The sequence below is a fragment of the Labrus mixtus genome, chromosome 1 (genome assembly GCF_963584025.1).
Source record: "Labrus mixtus chromosome 1, fLabMix1.1, whole genome shotgun sequence".
Classification (NCBI taxonomy): domain Eukaryota; kingdom Metazoa; phylum Chordata; class Actinopteri; order Labriformes; family Labridae; genus Labrus; species Labrus mixtus.
The window spans coordinates 8,641,350-8,663,556 of NC_083612.1; the positions used below are offsets into that span (position 1 = coordinate 8,641,350).

Here is a 22,207-nt window from a genome sequence, read left to right on the forward strand (position 1 = left end):
TTATAATCCTGACAAAGTTATCAGGACCGCAGAACGACCTGGAAAGCCTGAAGTGGGGCGGACTGAGAGGGTGCATTAGTAGGATTGCGCACAGATTAACAATAAAACAGACCGATGGTTTATTTGTGGATCTCATGGAAGTTCACAGAGGTATCAAATGTAATATTACAGCTTTAAAAAGTCACTCTTAGTTCACTATCACCATACAACATCGCCTCGTAGTAATCAGAGGCCCACCTTTTGGAATAAATTATGTGAAAACAATCAGGGAGAAATGACTGCATTTGGTTTCATGCTGCTCTGGAATGCAGACAAATTTAATTTTCTCTACTTTCCCACAGACTCACTTGAGGCTCACGTGTTTCTCTTTCTTAATGTCCTTCAAAATCTGATATTAATCTGATATTTGATCCGACCTAACAAACATCATAAGTTTAATTTTGCACATTTTGACAGCATGTCTTGCCGTACAGTGCATACAATCTGAAGACTTTGTTGCAGGGCTTGGAGAAATATCAAGTTTTTAAAGGGGACATTTTATGAAAAATCCACTTTGACAGTGTTTTTGAACATATATTTGGGTAACCTGAGTGTCTACAGACCCACAAAATGTGAAATAAACCCATCCAGTCCTTTGTTTTTGGTCTGCATAAGTCTTACAACACAGAGAAAAATGCTCTGTTTCAAATGTGCTCTCCTTGTGATGTCACAGTGGGATTCTGGTCAAAACAAATCCCCTCCACTCCCCTCCCCTGGTATCTCCACCCATGGACTCCACCCCCAGCCTAGAACAAAACTTGTGCGCAGGTCTGCTATTTTTATTCTCGCTAGCGAAGGAGTGATGTCTACCAGGAAAACTCAGGTGGGGCTCATTGCATTTAAAGAGACACACACACCAAAACGGAGCGTTCTGAGAGAGCTGGTTTATACAGGGTCACAAACCTCCTCTGGTGCTTGATTCATGTTATATTTTGACCAAAGCACAGCACAGATGTTTCATTTAGACCACAGGGGGACTGTTTGAAAAGGTGGAAACAGGGGATAATGTGTCCTCTTTAAGATATATCAATATATTTTCAAACAAGATATAGGGAGAGACAATATTGTTTATATCGATATAGTTTATGTTGCATTAAAATATCATTATACGTGTCTTAGTAGAGCTGCCAGTTCACCTAATCTAGTTTATTTTTGTCATTTTTCATGTCCATGTTGTCATGGTCCTTATCGTCCAGCCCTACCTTGTTTTATTTATCTTAGTGCATCCTGCTTTTGAGCATCTTCTGTGCTAAATAAATTAACATTTTTAAAAACTCTTACAAACATGTTTGTTTTGCCTTCATGTCAAATATGAGAACTCTGTTCAAAGCAGATCATAATGAAGTCTTAAGGTTCAACGACTGACCACATTTTAGATTTGTCTCCTGTTTGATTATCTTCTTATTCTGTGAATCTTTTGTTGATGCTGAATGCACGACTTAATGCAGAGTTATAAATCATATTCCTTTGACATGTGCTTGTTAGACACTAAATTACTTCATTTTTTTCTTCAGAGAAGGACCTGATAGTTGGTCAGAGTCCACAAGCTGTTTGTTGCTGGATATGCTGACAGTAGAAACACTCATGCTGCGTCCTGTTTGATCCCAGCAGCAGTGGAATGAAACGCCGTGTCTGGTGGCCGTAATAAGCGCTGAGTGCAGAGGAGAGAGTCGGAGCAGATTTGGGTTAGTGTGCAGTGCGGAGCGCCGGATAATCCCGTGGTTGTTCAGCCGTCCTCTCAGTCAGGATGACCTTCATCAGCTCAGACGAGCCATCAGCTGCGTCCTTTAACTCTCTCTGGGTCAACAACAATACAGACCATCCTCGCTGAGACGGAGACCGACCAATCAGACTGCAGCTCACCTGTTAACACACTTTATAACTCACACTGTTTCTGCAGATCAAAGCAGCCTCTGTCCTCTGAATCACAGTCGCTCTCTCTGTCTGACCTGTTGGATTTAAATCACTCTCTTCCAGAGGTAGAATGTAAATAAGTAACATTTGAGGTGCTTTCACTTTACCAGAGACGTTCTACTTTTACCTCACAACCTTTCATAGAGAAACATGTCACTCCGCTGTTCATCTCTCTCCACGGGCTCCCAGTTACTGCTCGCATCAAATTAAAACTCTGCTGCTCGTTTACAAAACAGTCACAACTACGACTCCTCCTTACCTAAACGCTCTCATCCAGGTTTACACTCTCTCCTGTCCACTACGCTCTGCCAATGAAAGGCGTCTGATCCAACCTTCACAACAGAGCCTTAAGGCCACACTCACGCTAGGCAATCCGTACTGTGCCCAAGCACGCTTCACCCCTAAAGTCCAGTTTGTTTGACTAGTGTGAGTGCTCTGATCCGTGCTCAAGCTCGGGAAAACTTCCTGGGCCCTGGCACGCTTCAAAGAGGTGTGCTTCAGCTTGGTACAGTTCATGCACGAGCACAAGCACGGGTACAAAACGTGGACAGCCTTTATTCAGTCCCTCCAGGAAGTTGCGATGTTGCAATCGCAACAATTAACGCAAATTCAATCAATCCCTGTGAATTCTGGGTGACCTTGCAATTTTGTCCAATCACCGCAAAATCCTGAAGAAATCCTGGAGTGTTCTGGCTGAATCTAAGGACTCAAGCTAAGATACAAAGTCAGTAAAGTAGCTGTCATGTTCTCTGATGTGCGGACGCGGACCTGACAGCCTGTCTCGTAAACTAAACTTAGTTCTCTTCATGATAAAGTAATTAGTAAAGCCATGCATGTGTTGTATTACCACATTATGTACAAGAGGTAACCGTGCTCAGGCCCGGTTAGTTCTGGAGCAGTGTGAGTGCAGGCCCGCAGGAGAATGGGGAGGGGGGGCAATCGTGCTTAAGCAAGGTACGGGACCACTTTGCCGAGTGTGAGTGCTAGTTAGTCTCTATCTAGACTCTTCTCCTCTGTCGCCCACGGGTGGTGGAACAAACTACCCAACTCCATTCAATCTGCAGAGTCCCTTTGCACCTTTAAGAAAAAGCTAAAGACCCAGCTCTTTCATGAACACCTACGACCTTAATGAAGATGTTTTGATGCTGATTAGAACTCTCCAGAACAGCTGTCGATGTCCTGCTTGTCTGGTCACTTCCTGTCAGCACCTGTGTGTCCGATCGGACTTAAAGCTGATCGTTTGCACTTACTGACATTGTTTCCTCTTTTCTAGATCCTTGCTTGTGTTGTTCTTACTCTCTGAAATACGTCTCTTTGGATAAGAGCATCTGCTAAGTGAATTGTAGCAAAGGATAATTTGTTCAGCAGTTTGCACTTAATGGTGTTTAATTATCTTATTCATAACTCCTTGAGTTTGTTTTGGTTTAATGCAGGTGCTGAAGGTCGACATCTACTGGATCAAAAAGTCACACATTCTTCCTTTAAAGCCATCACTTATCATTACGCTAACGGCTGCAAATAGTTACCATTCTTCATGTTTGTCGTCAGCCTTACAGATTAGCAGATTGAGTTATTCTTAGGAACCGTCTGTCTTCAAAGAAAAACAGCAGTCAAAACAAACTCCAGACTGTCCAACGGGTTCACTTTCAGGGAACTGAGTACCAAACAGCCTGGTTATCTCTCAGCTAAGAGGCTTGGACTTACAAACACAGTGAATGAAGAGTCTCTGAACCGTGCGGTAAAGCAACAGTTGTAAGATCATTAGTGAGCGGAGCTAATGGACAAAGAGGAGCAGCTAAGAGGCACAAGTGCAAAAGCCAACAAAGACTAAACAGCAGATACAAAACATTGAAACACGATGTCACATGAGATTTTAAAGTCATTTACTGACTCGCACAAGCAAACTTTCCTTCACCTAGGCTGCTCGAGTTACGTCATGTTATGTTTAGTAATGCCCTCCTCACGAGCAAAACTAATGAGTCTCTGTGATACAGAAGTGTGCTATTTACAACTTCTTAAAACAAAGTGGAAGAAGAAGAATAAAAACAAGACGAATAATGGAATCTGAACGATGCGTTTAGAGATTTGGCAAACTCCTGTGTGACACATTTAAGGACCAAGAGCGTCACCACAAGCTTAATAAACGACTATTCTGGTCAGATCCCATCCTTAATCTCACGGTTGTTTATTCCAGCGTGAGCGGCTGTAAACCAGTACGTCCCAGTGACAAACACGTGTTGCTGTGAGCGGTCCAGGCAGGGGCATTCCTGGGGGCCCCTTTCTCTCTCTCTCGGATAATTACTGGCTGCCTTGTGGGAGAGGAGGAAGTGCCAGAGAGGACAAACAAAAGCCAATAAGCGGATGCAAATCGCCGCTTGAGTGAAAGCGCTCAATCTATGGTTTCAGGGGGGATGGCGCAATAACAAGTTGGCTGCAGTCCAAACTGGTTTACAAAAAAAAACAGGAAAAGAAAAATGACCCATTCATAATTATTTCAGGACTCTTTCTAAAGGTTACAAATGATTAATGGTTAAAGGCAGTGTTGTTGTTTTTTAACCTGAATAAGATGTAAGTAAAGGACAGGATGGATGTAACATGTCGATGTGTGGCTGCCAGCAGAAAGAGTCGTCGTCGGTCCTATAGCAACACAAAGCATCCATTCATAACAGACGCATGACTGAGCGCGCAGCCGGCTCATGTTCTGGAAAATTAAAACCCCAAATTAAAGAAAGTTGGTTGGGACATTGTGTAAGAAAGTGAATAAAAACATTTTCAAAACATTGAACACCCGTATTGAATTAAGAATAGCACATAGACAACATATCAAATGTTGAATCTGAGGCTTTTTTCCTTTATTGGATAGGACAGTGGAAAGAGAAGAAAACCAGGAAGAAAGAGAGAGAAAGACATGCGGGAAAGGAGCCACAGGTCGGACAGACGTGTTTTTTAAAAAGTGATATTCCAATTTTGAATTTGATGCCGACAACGTGTTTTAAAAACAATTGGGACGGTGGAAACAAACGACGGGAAAAGTAGTGAAATACTTCCAGAGCATCCCAGAGAGGCTGAGTCTATCTGAAGTAAAGATGGTGAGGGGTTCACCACTCTGTCAAAGACTGTGCTGGAAAATAGTGCAACACTGTCAGAAAGATGTTTCTCAACGTACAATGACAAAGAGTCTCGGGATTTCATCTTCCATGTATTAGTCCATAATATCATGAAGAGACTTAGAGAATCTGCAGTAATCTCTGTGTATGCACGGGACAAAGACCAAATACAATATTGGGGAGCTGTGATTTCTCGGTCGTCAGGCAGCTCTTCAATAAAATCAGACGTGATTCTGTAGTGGACATCACTGCATGGGCTCAGAGACTCTTCCAGAAGCCACTGTCTGTGACCACAGTTCATCGCTGCATTCACAAATACAGGCTCAATCTCCACCATGCAAAGAGGAAGCCGTGTATAAACCAGATACAGAAACGTCACCACCTTCTCTGGGCACGGCTCAATGGACTGAGACGAAGTGTAAATCTGTCCAGGTCTGACTAATTATATTTTGACTTCCTGTTTGGAAATCCTGGACGTCGTGTCCTCCAGGCTTCAGAGGAGAGGGACCACCGGGCTTGTTATCAATGCTCAGTTCAAAAGCCAGCATCCCTGGTGGCATGGGGGTTCATTAGTGCACATGGCATGGGTGACCTGCACATTTGTAAAGGAATCATTAACGCTGAACCATATACACAGCTTTTGGAGCAACATATGCTGCCAGATAGACGACTGCTTTTTCAGAGAAGGCCTTAAATATTTCAGCAAGACAATGCTAAACCACATTCTGCACGGGTGATAAACTGGCCTTCCTGCTGTCCCAACTTGAAACCCGTTAAAAATGTTTGGAGCATTATGAAGATAGAGATACTGAACTGTTGAACAGACTTTTATATCTTAAACATTAAGCAAAACTGGTGAAACATTCCACTTTCAAGATTAAAAAAATTGGTCTCCTCAGCTCCCAAAATGATGACAGTGTTGTCAAAAGAAAAAGTGAGGCAACAGATTAAATAGAAGCTTGATCTAAAGGCAACGGGACTGGTTGAAGATCTTGAAGATGTTTCACCTCTCTTCACGAAAGGCAGAAAAAAAAAAAGAAATTGAAATTGAAGCCTGAAGTGGATCATCTAGCTCCGTCCACCAGTTATCTTAGAACTGAAGAAACCCATATCTTTGGAAGATCCATCCTGGTCATGGCAAATCGAAGCTTGATCCAAAGACAACTGGACTTAGTTGAAGATCGAGCTAACAACTCTCATGTGAGTCATCCTCGATCGTCCACAGAGGCTTACATTTCCAGCTCAGTCCACCACTTAGTTTAGAGCTGAAGAAGCCTTTCGGAGGAGAGGTGAAACATCTTCATGATCTTCAACCAGTCCAGTTGCCTTTGGATCAAGCTTGAATTTACCATGACCTAGATGATTGAGAAACAACACAGATTCGTAAACGTGTCCCTGTCTTAACTTTGGTTGAAGTGTTGCTGGCATCAAATTCAAATTGGGATATCATTGTCCAAAAAGGAAAGACATTTCTCTGTTTCCAAAATGTGCATGTTGTCTTTGTGTTATTTCAAATGTAATATGTGGTTTCAATGTTTTGCAAATCGTGTCATCCTGCTTTCATTTCATTTCGTACAATGTCCCAACTCTTTTTGAGTTTGGGGTTGTGATAGTTAACCCTCATAACGCTCAAGTGTAAAAGTTTGTGTGATGCCTTTTTCCCTCTCATAGAGGCGGCATCTCTACTGCTCTTATCCCCTCATCATCTTTCATCCACTTTAAATGCAGGGTTGATACTTTTCTCCAGATACACTTTTTAAGATTTTGGTTGAAATTGTCTTTAGGTCCTGACAGACATTAATAACTCATGTGATCTGAAAAAGGAACAAAGAAAATCTGTCATCTGTATCAGTTGTAAGCCTGTAAAAACTTTGACCAATGTCTGCCACGAGGTGCCAATCTGATGAACCAATCAGGCGCCTCCCTGTCTCCCTGCTCGCTCTCTACCTCTTGCGTGCACGAGCCCAAACTCAAAGCCCGTCACCGATGACGGGGTTCATACTGTGAGGTTACACAATGCACATCGGCGCTCGTGCATGTAAGTGAGGGGGCGTGGCTTTTGAGGGAGCACAGAGGGGAGGGGGGCGGGTGCAGACGGAGCACTGAGGGAATGCTACTTTCAAAATCACGCTAGTTTTAGAAAATTACCAACCCCGCCTTTAAATCAGCAGGTGCATCCTGCAGAGTCTCACCTGAGCCCGACACAAGCGTCCTGACATCACGTCTGTGAGGCGGTTACAGTCAGTCAGCCGTCAGTCATACAGCAGGATGAAGGGGCGACAGCAACATCCCTCCAGCCCAGGCGCCATTCCTTTCGGCCGCTCATGTCGACACACATCTCCTGTTGGATGATCAGAGCGCACTGGTGACTGGTGTGGTTCTGTCAGCACTGACGACACCAGCCCAGGTTTCTCTTTCAGTTAATCTGATTATTGGGGGGGGGGGGGGGGGGGGAATTGACGGAGCTAAAGGGCACGAAAGGGATCGAAACGTCTCGAGAAATCTACTGCGATGGTCGTAGGGCTATTTGTATGTAAGAGTAAACCTCTTAAAACAAACAAGAATAGACCGAGGAGGACCTCAAAGTCCACATAATCCAGTTATTGTCCTTTTCTCTCCTTAACAACACTGTTAACAAAGCAGATAAATCAGACGTTCGTTTGTTGTTTTAAATCTGATATTTGATAAAATCGGAAATGAAGGCAGCGTCTTGATGTCAGAAAATAAGTTTTACAAGGATTTGAATTCACAAAATGTTCCTTAAATGGACTTTCAAGTATTTGGAGGATTTTACTTTAAACTATTTTTATAAGGTTGCAGACAAACATGGAAGGCTACATGTAGGGGAACATGCATTACTCATGATCAGTCAGTAAGCAGTTTCTAACTATGCTACATTGTATTTTTTTTAAGTGTCTTGTCTTCGATACGGCATCAACATCAACGCTCAGAATATTACAATGGTTTAGCTCTTGTTGTAGTCAGAGAGACACACGGCTGCGTGGATTAACAGATTAAATACACAACTGCACGAGGGCCTTGGGTTCACTGTGTGGTAATTGGTTTGTGCTAATTCAATTATTGGCCAGTTTGTTTGAGAGTTTGTAACACTTATAGTACAACTGAGGAGCGTGCTGAACATCAAATCTTGTGGCACCAGTTTCTTGCAGGAACCCTGTGTCATCTACTACTCTACTTTAAACACTTTTTAAAATTTTTATTTCATGTCGGGTTCTCGTGTTATGACTCAACACAAAGGCCCAATCTCGATGTTCACCCTCACACTCTAGAGCGTTCGAGCTAAATCTGTGAGGGCTCAGGGTTTAGGGAAGACATCGAGATTCATCCAAAAAGAATTAACAGAGGATTTATACTTATTCCAACTTGATGTCATGATACCAGAATTTTAAACTTGGATACGATTCTGGTGAAAATCAAACAATGGAAACATGTTTTTATATCCGGAACAACAAAAGGAAATCCTAGTTCACTTAATTTTTTAATTTATTTTTGTCAATTATCAGAAGCTGCAGGCTAACTTCTGAAACGTTGCAGATATTTTTGTGCTATTTAGACAGCCTGTGGGAGTCATTCCTCTGCAACGCCCCTGTTTTGTGAATTAGATGTTTTTATGTTTAGGTACTTTTCAACACTAACGGTCATTATAACAGATTATATTGCATATAGCATTTTGGACAGCCTAAATACCAACATTGAAGATCTGGTTACTTTTATGCTGACTGTGTGCCAAGTGTCAGGACTCACACACCGCGGGGCCTTTCGTTTTTACTGGGGTGGCCCACCTGGGGAACTGAGTTATGCAGGTGTGGCATGACGCTTGTGGGCAATGTTGATGTTGACACATGATGTTAAGCATGTTGTTTCTCATGACCCTGTCGGTCTGGTGTTGTGCGGACTGTTTATGTGTCATATAATAATAATATTAACGTTAAAATAAAGTTAATTTCCCTAAAATACGTATATATATGATCAAGGTTGAAACAGTTTCTAAACAGTATCGCCCTTTAAGTAATGAACAAATTATTTCATAATAAATCCGAAAAATTATCTGATGATCATTTCAAATTAATAAATCTAATCTTGATAGATTTGTTATTTTTTAATTTAAATTATTTAATATATTTTGAAGCAAATCAACACAGTATTTCTACACAGTGATCATAATAATAATTTATATAAATATACAAACTTATTCAAATTAAATTGTTTGATATTTTTGCTGTAGTTAAAATTTCGGAACTCTTATTTTATCACATCTAGTCTTTTCCGGTCCTACTCTGTTTCTCCTCCGTCTGACGTTTGACGGAACGGAACCTTCTTTTTGGTTCCGGCCTCACTGGAGCGAAACATGGCGGCTGAGGGAGACGTCGATTTGGACCTGGAAGCCGAGGAAAACTGCACCGGGAAACCGGCAGAAAAGCCTCGCAAACATGACAGCGGGGCCGCTGACCTGGAGAGAGTCACGGACTACGCGGAGGAGAAAGAAATCTCCAGCTCTGATTTAGAAACGGTGAGATCTCCGGGCTAACGTTAGCGGGGGGAACATGCGGCCGCGGCATCATAATGTCAGGGAGACATTTCTCAACACAACACCTGTTAAAAACTAAAGTGTGTAGTTTTCAATATGTGACCCTTTAATAACTCTTCATTCAGACTTACAATCACACTAAATATTATAAATGGCACTTTACGTGTTTTATTAAACAATTTAGGGATTAGCTAATGTTTGTTAGCTACCTAGCTAAAGCTAAATTTTCGATTTTATGTCTTTTTTTTAACAAGACAAAAAAAAGTTTTCCACCATAATAACAGAGAAAATTGCAAATACAAATTTAAAAAATAATACATAAAATAAACTGTTTAGGGCTGCACGGTATTAAAAAATAAAATAAAAGAGCTGTTTGTTTTCCTTAAAATACAGAGAATCAAACCAGATAAAGTTTCATATCTGCTGTTGTCATGGTTACAATGCATCACTTAAAGGTGCACTATGCAGTTCTGGTAGAGAGACATTTAAAAGTTCTCTGTGGTATATGTTCATATCTCTAAACACAAACTTTCCTCAGAGGAACATTTGTTCCCTGTGACACAGTTTGTAAATAAATACTACAGAAGAAGTTATGATGGGGTCAACAGTGATACCTTAACTCTCCTGGTAGCTTCTTCAGCTCCTAAAAGTGTTCCAGGTACCCTTTTTATTCTTTGAGTAAAGTTTGTGGATTTACTTAAGAAAATATAGCAGGGAATTGTTTCACTTCTCCAACTTTTAAATTTCACTACCAAATCTACAGAGTGCACCTCGAACAATATATAATATATTCTAACATTGTTCAACATTTCAATAACATTTAGTGCAGTAAATAAAGATATATTAAAGACTGAGTGTTATCTATGATTCATAGTATCTGTGCCTTTCTGCTGCATAACATTTTACTGCTAAATCAAAAAGTGTTTTCTTTACCTCTCTCTTAAACATCAGTATTCCTAATTTAAGATGTCAGAAAGACTCTTTTCCTTTCTCATTATTTAAAGAGTCTCTTGTTGCATCAGCTAATATGTTTTTGTTAAATCCACTTGAGGACTTCCTCTGTGTTTTACAATGTTACAATTCACTTAGCAGATGCTTTTATCCAAAGCGACGTACATCAGAGAGTAAGTCCTAATCCATTCATACACCGCCACAGAAGCAGCGGGAGCAATGCGGGGTTAAGTGTATTGCCCAAGGACACATTGCTCAGCTGGGGATCGAACCATTGACCTTCCAGTTGAGAGGCGACGACACTACCAACTGAGCCACAGCCGCCCCACAATATTGCATTAATATTGCAGCTGTGTTTTCTTCGTATTTGAATCTGTGTTATTAAAACCTGTTTCCCCCTCAGGCGATGTCAGTGATTGGAGACAGAAGATCACGAGAACAGAAAGCCAAACAAGAGAGGTGAGGTCACTGCTTTTACACTCTCATCCTGTACAGGTTAGGGTTAAAGAAGCTTCAGCAGTTTACTACTTAGATTTGGTGGTAAATCAAAGGGATAGTTTTTTTGTAAAGACTTACAGTCTACAGGTACAGTCTGTGTTTTAGCCTCAGGTGATGCTGGTCAGCTCGGACCCTTTTATTGAGAAACCGTGTGGAGCATTGGCACAGAACAGAAACTTGGCTTTACATCACTACAGATCGGCCCATTTGGATCACATCATTTGTTTAGAGCAATTTAATATTTGTTTTTTGCCCTGTAATCAAGCCCTCGACGGGATCAGGATGATCTTGAATTTTTTTTGGATCAAAGTGATCCTTATTGATCAGGGTCTGCATGTTGTTCCTTGCAGTAGACTTAAACCTGAAAGAGGCTGCTGTTCATGTACTGAGAACTCTGTGAAACACTTTGTAACACCTGCTCTTGATAGGTGCTTTATAAATAAACTTGATTTACTTACTACTAAAGAAGTTTTGAACACAAACTGAAAGTGTTATCCACATTAAAATTAGGATTTGATTACCTGATCTGATACCATAATCTTTCTGTTCTTTTGAACAATCTGATTTCTTGATCCACTCCTGTCCGATACCTTTAATGGTGTTGGATCACTTTTGAACAGCCGGCTGTGATCTTACGTGTGTGTGCAGACGACAGAGAATCTGCTCCTGTGCTAACTGTGTGTCATTTTGCTTTCAGAGAAAAAGAATTGGCCAAAGTCACCATCAAGAAAGAGGATGTAGAGCTCATTGTAAGTTCTTCTTCTTTTCATTTAACTATTGATCTGTTGAGGTGATGTGGGATTGGTGCATCTCTAGAAACATAATGACCAGAAGTATTTTAGAACTTTTTTAAAATCAGTTTCTCCACTTAGAAACATTGTGTGAAGCTTTAAGTTAATATTCTTTTGTAATACTGTTCTTTTGTGAATTGTCTAAATATATACACAAAAAAACCTCAGATAATGTGACATGCTCTCTCCCTGCAGATGTCAGAGATGGAGATTTCGAGGGCTGTTGCTGAGCGCAGTTTGCGGGAACACATGGGGAACGTGGTGGAGGCTCTGGTGGCTCTCACCAACTGAACAAAAAGCAGCGACACACTGGACTGCTTTGCCGTCTTTGACCAGGGCTCATTAGGACTGAACCAAACCCCAAAGTGAAACTGTTGTGATCTAATCTTTGCCCCAGTTTTTTTTTCTTTTTTTAAAATAAACGTTGAACTGACTCGTTCTCTGCCTACCACTTGATTTATATTTGTTTTTGTCTCTGTTCAAAGGATGAAAAATCAATGAAAATACAAGTTTTATTCACAAAAATGAAGTTATAACACCACACTGGGCTTCCACAAATATTGAGGGGATAATCAGTAAAGGAATCTGCAGACTAAATGTTATCATTTGACGGCAGCTCAATGCTTTAAGGGACATTGATGCCTCATATTTACAGCCATTATCCCACATTAAAGTCATGTTGTGAACACTGAATTTAAAACCAGCTGCATCAGGGATGTTCTGGTTCTTATCAAAAGAAGGAAACATAAAATTAAGTTTCTTTAAACACCTTCCAGGGAGATAAAAAAGTTCATCAAAGCAGTGGAATCAGTCTTTTTCTTCCTTGATATTAAGTCGCGGCGGGATGCAGCTCGCTCTCTGTACAGTCTCTGAAGCTGCACTGTGGTTCAGATGAAGTCCTTTTCACGTCTTAAGTCTTCCTCTTCTTCACCGTGGGCCGGTCGAACACGTCCCTCACGCCTGCCGCCTTCTGCTTGAAGAACTTGCTGTTCTGAGCGCTCTCCTGCGCCCAGGCCGAGTCGAACGACGTGGTGTCCTGATCCACCAGGTGGGTGTACTTAGTGCGTCCGGAACGACCAAAGTTTTTGACCTGAGGGAGGAACACAAACCTCATCAGGTTAACGGAGCAATAACACTGACACCCAGTGTTTAAAACCAGTACAAATTCAAAACATTGAAGAGAACTTGAGAAAGGGAAGCTGACCTGCATGACTTTGGGTAAGATGGTTTTGTTGAAGTGATCCTCCAGAGTGGGAGCGCTGAAATCTCTCTTGTACACATCATCCTCCTCATCCTGAAAAACAAATCATGAATACAGTTCAAACACTGAGCAACCTTCAGCTCCAATGTCTGCGATGATACAAGTCAAACATGGTTTATAAAGCCACTCTGTTAGCTGTGTTCTCACATCAGCTCACTCAGACTTTCTGCGGAAAAAACACCAGGCGTCTGGCAGGAGAAACTCCTGGTGAAGTCCGGGTGAAAAATATGCCTGTTCACGTCCACACATACAGCTCCTCAGGAGTTTATCAGGAGATTTTGCAAGTTTGAAAGCCCTACAACTTACAACCATTCAAAAAGGCTCTTGATGTTATTAGAAACTTAATTTTTCAATATCGCTCTATCACTCCAAAACGAGATGTATCCAGACAAAGACGTAGGGTAAGCCAAGATAAACCTTTCATTCAAAATGATGACAAGTAAGATGAGACAGAAAAGGTTAAATATTTAAATACCAATCAATGTATCATGCCCTGTCCTAAAACGTAAGCCTAAACTCTTAAAAGTCGACCAATCGAACCGCGACTCGAGCAAAGCCCCAGCAGTTTCTCTCTCACCATGAAGAAGGCTCCTCTGTGGTAGTACTTCTGCAGGAACTTGTATTTCCCTTTGGATGCTTTGTTGGTGACCACTTTGCCGCTGTTTCGGAGCTCAGCCCTGCGCTCCTCCTCCGTCAAGTTGTGGAATCTCTCGATCTCAGCCTTCTCCTTCTCCATGCTGAGGAACAAACACTCGTTACCATCCTCGTGGAATAACGCGGCACTGTGCTCACATCAAGGGACTGAATATGTTTTGAACTTACACTTCCCGGGCCTCTCTGTCCCTCTTGATGCGTTTCAGCTCTCGGACTTTCCACGCTTCGTATTCCTCCTCCTCGTTCTCCCCGTCAGTGTCCAGTCCGTCCAGAGCGGCCAGAGTACGCCGGTTCTCCTCAAACTCCTTCTTGGCCTCCTCCTCCACTATCTTGAGGGTGTAGCGCCGTCGCTCCTCCACCTGCTTCTTGGCCTCGACCTCCAGCTCTCTCTGTTTCAGCTCCTCTGCTTCGCGCTCCGCCACTGTCACTCTGTCCTTTCTGTGGCGCAAATACAAAAGAAAAGGCACAGAAATGAGCAAACTGCATTCAGACTGTTGGTCCCACATCAGGTTATCAAAGAAACGTTTATCAGATTTTAATATTAGGAAACTTTTCACTCGTTTTTATTCATACTTGCGAATGAAGACCGGTTTGAGTCGTGGTTCTGCTTCATCCTCGCTGTCCGTGTACTCCTCATATTCAGATTCCGACTCTGACTCCGCCCCCGACTTTCCTTCCTCCTCCACCTCCATCACCTCCATCTCCTCGTTCTTCCGGTCGACGGCTCGCTGACGCATCATCTGTCGCCTGCGCTCAATTTCCTGCACAGAACAACAAAGTTCACGCTCGAAACTGTCCTCAGTGTAACGGGAAAGAAATCTTAAAAAGCAAAGATACCGACCTCATCATCCACTTCTTCCTCTTCCTCCTCCTCCTCCTCACTGCTCTCCTCTTGCTCTGGGTGCCACGTGCCTTCATCGGAGTCTTCGCTGCTCTCCGCTACAACTTCAGGCTCTGCGATCTGTCGGTGCCTCGCAAGCCTTGAGGACGGAGAAAGAGAAATCAGCATTCACGTGTCGCAATGGAGAAAGATCATATCCGTCAGTTTTTATTCATCGTGTGCTCAATCATAACAAAAGTTGTCTCATCTAGGATCAAATCTCCTGAACGGTGTCATACCTCTCCTCCACGTCCTCAGAGACGCGGTTGAGCAAACGTCTGAGACGCGGGTCGGAGACGTCCTCTTCCTCCACCTCCACCTCGGCCTCCAGCTCCTTCCCCTTCTTCACAAACTGGAAGTCCTCGTCCTCCTCATCGGACGACTCCATGGGCGCGTAGTCGGGACGTTTACCCGACACGTACCTCTTCACCTTCACCTTCTCCATGGAGAGCTCGCCTGAGGTGCGCAGAGACGATCATGAGCTGCAGGTTTACGTGCTTTAGACGATGTTTGTCCCCCAATTCAATTATAGTACGTATAGTTTCTCATGTTTTGTTGAGACTACAAGGGATTATTATCCAGCTTGTCTTTTGCTTTTGTGGATGCACAATGCAGCTCTTCAAAGCTGATACTTACATTTGAAAGGGCTGAAGTGTTTGTAAGACTAATCGATAATTCAACATAACGATTGCCCCCCCCCCCCTCCAAAAAAAGGCAGGCAATTAAATGAAGCCGTCTTTATGCATAGGGACAAAATAAATAAAATAAGTGACTAAAAGATGTTTGTTATAATCATGAGAGTCCAACATGTCTCGGCCATTACCGACGTATACTCAGTCAAATCTGGAAGTCTCACAAACTATAGTTTATATCTATTCTATTCAAATCATTTCCTTTTATGTACACGCCTCATGATCATAATAAAATGTTCTGGAGCAGAAACCGGACACACAATAATAACAAAAGATATGAAGGGTATTCTTCAAAAAGGCCCCTAATTTACTTCTCACTTCGGGCTTATCCGGTTGTAACAATGAAATGAATTTAGAAATAGACGGGTGGTTCACATTCTTAGTTAAAACAAGACGTGTTACTCGTCTTCTAAATGATCTCGACCTCAGGCCTTCTGGCGTTATTCACCCTACCGTCTATTCTTTTGGTTTTCAAATGGCAGAAACTAAGCTACTGTTCAAATCTAAAATAAGTATCACATGAAGTCACTCTGCTGCTTCTGCATGATCTGAAATGTCTGTCTCTGATCAACAACAATACTTTATTTAAATACTAAATCCATATGATGATGATGTTGTTGTTGTTGCAGTGTATGTTGGTAGTTCTTGATTCACATGCTGACACCTTCCATCTAATATCATAACTTAACAGTATTATGTACCACAACACGTTATATACCAGTCAATACTTGTATTAATCTGGGACAAAATGGTAATCTGTGTATTTTTTAAAAGTTATTATAAGTGCATCAGAGGGAAATGGATATTTCTCTATTATCTCTTAAAGTTTATTGTAAGACTTTTGCCTCCTCCTCAGTCTAAACTTTCCATCAGTACAGGCTCTTCATCACAGTTTTAACTTTATTCTATATTTGATGCATTATTTAGCTCTATTGTTTATAAACAGTTCAATATTCTGTATGTTGACGGGTTTAGTATTTATGTTTTGACTTCTATTCGGCATCTACAGTTTTGCGCTGACAGTATTTTGTTGTACTTGTGGAGTGAATAAATCTTATTTCATCAACAGCTCACCTCATGTGAGCAGAGAACTGTCATCATGATAATATCTGTCTCTCCAAACTGTAATCTGTTCTGCACATGTTTAAATTTACAAATTATCCCTGCACTCATGTTCACTTCATTTGTCTGTCTACTCGCCGTTATATTGTATAGTTTCTGCTTATAATTTGTCTACACTCATAACTTATGTCAATACTGTCCATTTACAACTCTGTTTTTACACATTTACATTCAATCTTCCATATTTAATCTTCCTATTTAAGACTAGTAATGCTTAGTTAAATCCTGGTTGTATATATTCACATTCTTAGTTTTTATATTTTAGTACTTATTTACTTTGTATTTAATATAATATTGTGTTTAGATTTGCTAATATTGTGTTTTTTACTCATATTGTGTGTTTGGATAACCTGCTGCTGTAACGCCACAATTTCCCAGTTTGGGATCAATAAAGTAATTATATTATATTCTATTTTATTCTATTATATTCTATTATATTTTATTCTATTGTATTATATTGTATTATATTATATTTTATTCTATTGTAGGTGGAAACACAAACATTACATCCATATCACACAGAGAACATTAATATGCTGCTGCAACCCGCAATATTTGATTCCCACATGTTTTATATCAAGCCAACACAGAACATGTTGTTGTTGATTGTTGTTGTGTATTAGAACAGAACATGCTGTTGTTGATTCATGTTGTTGTGTATTCGTGGTAACAACATTCAGTGAAGCTAAGCTAGGATAACTAGCTTAGCACGTTGCTAACTGATCGGGCTCACCTTTGTCGTTCCGGACCGGCACGGCTCCGGCCGTGGACTGGATCGGAGGCAGCTTCATGTTGAGGGCTTCACGACTAGACATGACTGCCTGGTCGATGGTATTATCTACACAATGATAGAAATTAGTTTTCCACTTAGACAACCGCAACTCGTCTCTCCCTTTCCAGCTAACGGAAGTGTGTCTTCTTCTTCGTCTCTTTTGAGGTTTATTATTGGCGGTTTGTAAACAGCGGATTGGTGCATTTCCGCCCCCTACTGGTGTGGAGTGTGAATCGCAATATCTAATATGTCCCACCTTTTTTTATAAATAATTTTAAAAAATCAATAAATGACATCTTCTAAATCAACTTAGTTTGTCTGAGGTACTAAAATAAAATCCTACAGCACACTGGATGGTGAGCTGAAGGATTCTTTCTGAAGGATATTTATTACCAATAAGACAACATACACAACACAAAATAATTTCTAACTGGCTTCATAGAGCACTGACACACGCCAGTTTACTGATTACAACTAGAGCTGCTTATTTCTGAAATAAATATGAAGTTAGAGCGCTGATGTAGGAGGTAATATGTACACTACCTCCCCCTGGTGGTTCAACATTTAGACGACAGACAGATTTAATAAGATAACTATTACTACATTTAAAATACCCTCAAATTAACTGCAAGACCATCATGTAAAAAATTCATTCAGGATCACACAAACGTATATGAAAAATTTATTTCACAAATGAACGGTATGGTATTTGTCCTTTGAAAGGTCCGCCGCGTTACAGCCGTGTTGTCAGAGATGGACCCCTCTCTGTTTGAACAGCTGCTCCAGTTTCTCCTCCAGAGCCAAGTTGGTTCCTTTCAGGCCTTTGACCACCTCCGAGGACCACATGAAATACTCCTGAACCCGCTCAGCTGTCCAACCTGCCCACACACACACAAATAGAGAAGGGATCGGCACGGTGAATGTGGAGTACTGCTACCTGCCAATTTAATGTTTTGTTTTAAGTTCAGTCACTCAGTTTATAATAGTTTCATACGACGTCTAACATCTGAACACTTATACAATACATTTTAAATATTGAAAAATCCACAAAGAATAACGTCTCTATTCTACACTCCTAAAACTATCGGCTATGTAGAGCGGGTTGGCATGGCTGAAAATAGGTTCCGTTTAATTTACCACATAATCGTATAAAGTAACATTTTCTTAAACCTACATTAGACAGGATTTTGTTGGAATTCTGCCATCTTTAAAAAATGTTAAAAAATATATATTTTGACAGTTTTAAAGATGAATATTTTCACTCTGGGAGAAATGTTTTTCTGCTGAATGTCAAAGTCATGTCTGGGAATGGAGATTTGTTGCCAATAGAAAAATATAAGGAATTTAGTAAACCGTATATTTAAACTGTTATATGAACGGAGTGTGATAATAATCCCCTAAAGATGAAACAGATCAATTTGACTTAGAGCTCATGATGTGAAACATTACGTTATGAGAGGGACTGAACATACAGCGCTCAGAAAAACTATAAATATGAATAAAACTCTGAAGTAAAATTATAGTCAGCAGGGGAAACCTGGGGGAGCACAAAAACTAAATCTGTAACTCAGCTTGAGACATCTCATCATGAACTTTATTATCAGGTTCTTATAAATCTTCTTCCAAATCATTTAGAGGAGTTTTGGACTGCTTTGCATGTTTTCGAGGTAGAGGTGATGAACTCTTGTAATAATTAATAATTAATTTAATAATTAATAATTTATACTTTATTGATCCCGCGAGGGGAAATTCATTTTTACACTCTGTCTAGTAAACATGCTACAGAAACACAGGCTGAAATTCACACACAAGCACAAACAGGATCCTGTGGACATGCACTAATGGAGAGATCTCAGAGTGGGGGGGCTGCCCACAGTGGGCGCTCCTGAGCTGGTGGGGGGGGGGGGGGGGGGGGGGGATTGGGTGCCTTGCTCAAGGGCACCTCTCCAGCTACCAGGCCAATTTCCAGACTTGGTCCGTGCTGGGACTTGAACCTGGCGACCCTCCGATTCCCAACCCAAGTCCCTACAGACTGAGCTACTGCTGCCCACAATATAAAAAATAAACACTCTGAAATATTGACCACACATGAAAAAACACGATGATCCAAACGAGCGGAACATTGCGACACAGTAATCGTTAAATCTCGATTATCTCGATTATCTGCGTTGCTGCAGGGCGACCCTGGGAAAGAGACCTCGGTCTCAGTGTGAAAGTAAAGGATAAATAAATAAATCTTGTTTTCATGATGGTGGGAAACCACAATTGTAACTGAAATTGAAACTCGATTAAGTGTCCAGCCCGAACAGAAGTTCCAGTAAGTGTTAAATGCCTTTAGTTTCAAACACAGAAATGACTTTAAAATAACAGAAACAACACTGGACGACCAGCTACAGTAAAAGTGCAGTGACAGTGAGAGAGGTGCTGACCGACAGGCGTGCAGCGGTTGAGGTCCCTCAGGTTGTACAGTTTATCAGCCAGTTTGACCAGTTTGGCCTGGCAGCTGCAGTGAGCCGCGTGTTCCACCTGCTGACGTTTTCTCTCGTGTTTGGGAAGGCTTTTGTCGTCCGTCACCTCCTGAACGATTCGAGCCACGATCGGCCCGAACTTTGCCTCCAGCTCTGCGGGCGAGGTGTCCGTGTCCTCCACCGTGTCGTGGAGCAGAGCGGCCTGTAACACAAGGAAAGAAATACACAGACGGAGAAGCACAACAAACAATGTGCGCTGCAGTGACGTTCTACTGATAACATACCTGCAAAACCTCGATGTCTGTGACGCCTCCTTCATGGCTGAGGATCCTGGCTACTCCTAAAAAGTACACACGCACACGCACACGCACACACACACACACACACACACACACACACACACACACACACACACACACACACACACACACACACACACACACACACACACACACACACACACAAAGCTGTGAGTATCAGAGAGAACAAAGTCAACAGGAGCTCTCTTTGTTCTCAGCTGCTGAGTGAAGTATCAGCTTGAAAAACTGAGCAAACATGGAGCAATACATCTTGAATGCATCAGAGAAAGATGCTCAGAGAATCATGAACAGAATTTTTTTTTCTTTTCAACCTTTATTTAAGTTCTCAGAGAGATCATTGAGGGCGACCCTCATTTACAATGATGCCGAGAAAACATACATAAATGATAAACAACGAGAAATGAGATAAAGCTACTGCAGAAAATAAAATCAATAAAAGAGCAATAAGAACAATAAAATATAAACACTAAAATAATTTAAAAGCTTGAAATTACTACAGTGATAAGTCAGTAATTAAAATAAAACAGTTACAGTCAGGTATTGGGCTGTTAAAGATGTCCATAAGGGATCAAAGTGCTCAAGTTCAGGTCCTGTTGTGAAATATTCCAGGAGTTTGCAGCACTAACACTAAAAGCAGTTTTCCCCAGGTCAGTCCTGGCATGAGGAACCTGGAGAACCTGGAGAACCTGGAGAACCTGGAGAACCAGCCTCTCTCTCTCTCTCTCTCCTCTCTCTCTCTCTCTCTCCCTCTCTCTCTCCCTCTCTCCCTCCCTCACTCTCTCTCTCTCTCTCTCTCTCTCTCTCACTCTCTCACTCTCTCACTCTCTAGCGGGTTAAAAATGGACCAGGTTCAGATTTAACAATGAGGTGATATATGATGGGAGCTTTCCAGTGAGGGCTTTATAGATAAAAAGATGCCAGTGGTTATTGTGTCTCTCAGTGAGGGAGGGCCTCACATTTTACAAAAACACATTTTAACCCATGCTTCAATATTATTTAGCTAAAGCTAAAGACCCAGCTCTTTCATGAACACATAATAACTTAATGATGATGGTCTCCATATTATTGATGATGATGATGATGGTTGTGACGATGGTTTTTGTTTGATAACGGCGACTTATAAGATGGTTTCTATACTGATTAGAGCTCTCAAGAACTGCCGTCAATGTTGTGCTTTGCCTCTGGTCACTTCCTGTCAGCACCTGTGTGTCCAATCAGACTCAAAGCTGATCGTTTGCTCTTACTGACATTGTTCCCTTTTTTCTAGATCCTTGCTTGTGTTGTACTTACTCTCTGATGTACGTCGCTTTGGATAAAAGCGTCTGCTAAGTGAATTGTAGAATTGTAGAATTGAAAACAACCTATTTATGTATTTTAAACTCGTGCCCACCGATTAATCGGCCAGCCGATAACATCAGCCGATATTAGCGTATCCAGTGACGATCGGTATCGGCTCATTATATCGAAGCGAAGATATGAGCCGATAATATGACAACATTAATTCACCGGTCAAATTGCATTTAATTTGAGTTTAATTGTATTTACACTAGTAGGATTACAACAAGTGATGTACGTACATGCACAGTTACTTTCTAGTTGACTGACCGTCTTGTCTTCATTATATATCAATCAATCAATTTTTATTTGTATAGCGTCAACTCATAACAAGTGTTATCTCGAGACACTTTACAAAAAGCAGGTAAAAAGACCTTACTTATTGTTATATCAAAGACCCGGCCTATCCATCATGAGCTATGATATATCCATCATATATCTTTCCTACAAGTGTTTGATAACTGCCTCTGAGGGATCAATGCACTTAATGTGTATATTTATATCTATATATCTCTACAGATTGAACATAGATCTAAGAAAGATATCGGCCGATAAATCGTATTAATTTTTTTTCTCTCCCTAATATCGATATTTGTATCGGCCACAATTTCAGATTAGTTTTTGTTTCGACTTAAACGTCGATATTAGTTTTCCGAGCAACACCTGAAGGCATCGAATCAAAGTCAAAAGTCTCCTACGCACCGATTGGATGATTAATGTACGGCGTCTCTTCGGGGTCTTTACGTCTTTGGTCGCGATGTTTCTCTGCGGCGAAATGAACCGTCTCTAACAATAAAACTGAGTCTGAACTCATGTTGGACAAAATAACAAGCAGGGACAGAATAACGAGTCTT

The 22,207-nt window shown here is 41.2% G+C and overlaps 3 protein-coding genes across 3 annotated transcripts; 1 reads left to right on the top strand and 2 right to left on the bottom strand.

Annotated features, from left to right (window-relative positions):
- Positions 1-9,397: 9,397 nt before the first annotated feature.
- Positions 9,398-12,305, top strand: hypk (huntingtin interacting protein K). The gene is made up of 4 exons (XM_061054734.1): positions 9,398-9,591; positions 10,964-11,019; positions 11,756-11,807; positions 12,045-12,305. Exons 1-4 carry the CDS (start codon positions 9,430-9,432, stop codon positions 12,138-12,140), a joined length of 366 nt encoding a protein of 121 aa, XP_060910717.1. The 5' UTR covers positions 9,398-9,429; the 3' UTR covers positions 12,141-12,305.
- Positions 12,306-12,347: 42 nt separating this feature from the next.
- On the bottom strand, positions 12,348-17,382 carry mfap1 (microfibril associated protein 1). The gene is made up of 8 exons (XM_061053738.1): positions 17,192-17,382; positions 14,884-15,100; positions 14,606-14,744; positions 14,338-14,525; positions 13,933-14,202; positions 13,688-13,847; positions 13,054-13,143; positions 12,348-12,939 (listed from the first exon to the last, which is right to left on the bottom strand). Exons 1-8 carry the CDS (start codon positions 17,271-17,273, stop codon positions 12,760-12,762), a joined length of 1,326 nt encoding a protein of 441 aa, XP_060909721.1. The 5' UTR covers positions 17,274-17,382; the 3' UTR covers positions 12,348-12,759.
- A 520-nt stretch (positions 17,383-17,902) lies between these two features.
- Positions 17,903-22,190, bottom strand: hddc3 (HD domain containing 3). The gene is made up of 4 exons (XM_061054687.1): positions 22,056-22,190; positions 19,983-20,038; positions 19,660-19,900; positions 17,903-18,108 (listed from the first exon to the last, which is right to left on the bottom strand). The coding sequence occupies exons 1-4, from the start codon at positions 22,165-22,167 to the stop codon at positions 17,978-17,980; spliced, it is 540 nt and encodes a 179-aa protein (XP_060910670.1). The 5' UTR covers positions 22,168-22,190; the 3' UTR covers positions 17,903-17,977.
- Positions 22,191-22,207: the final 17 nt, after the last annotated feature.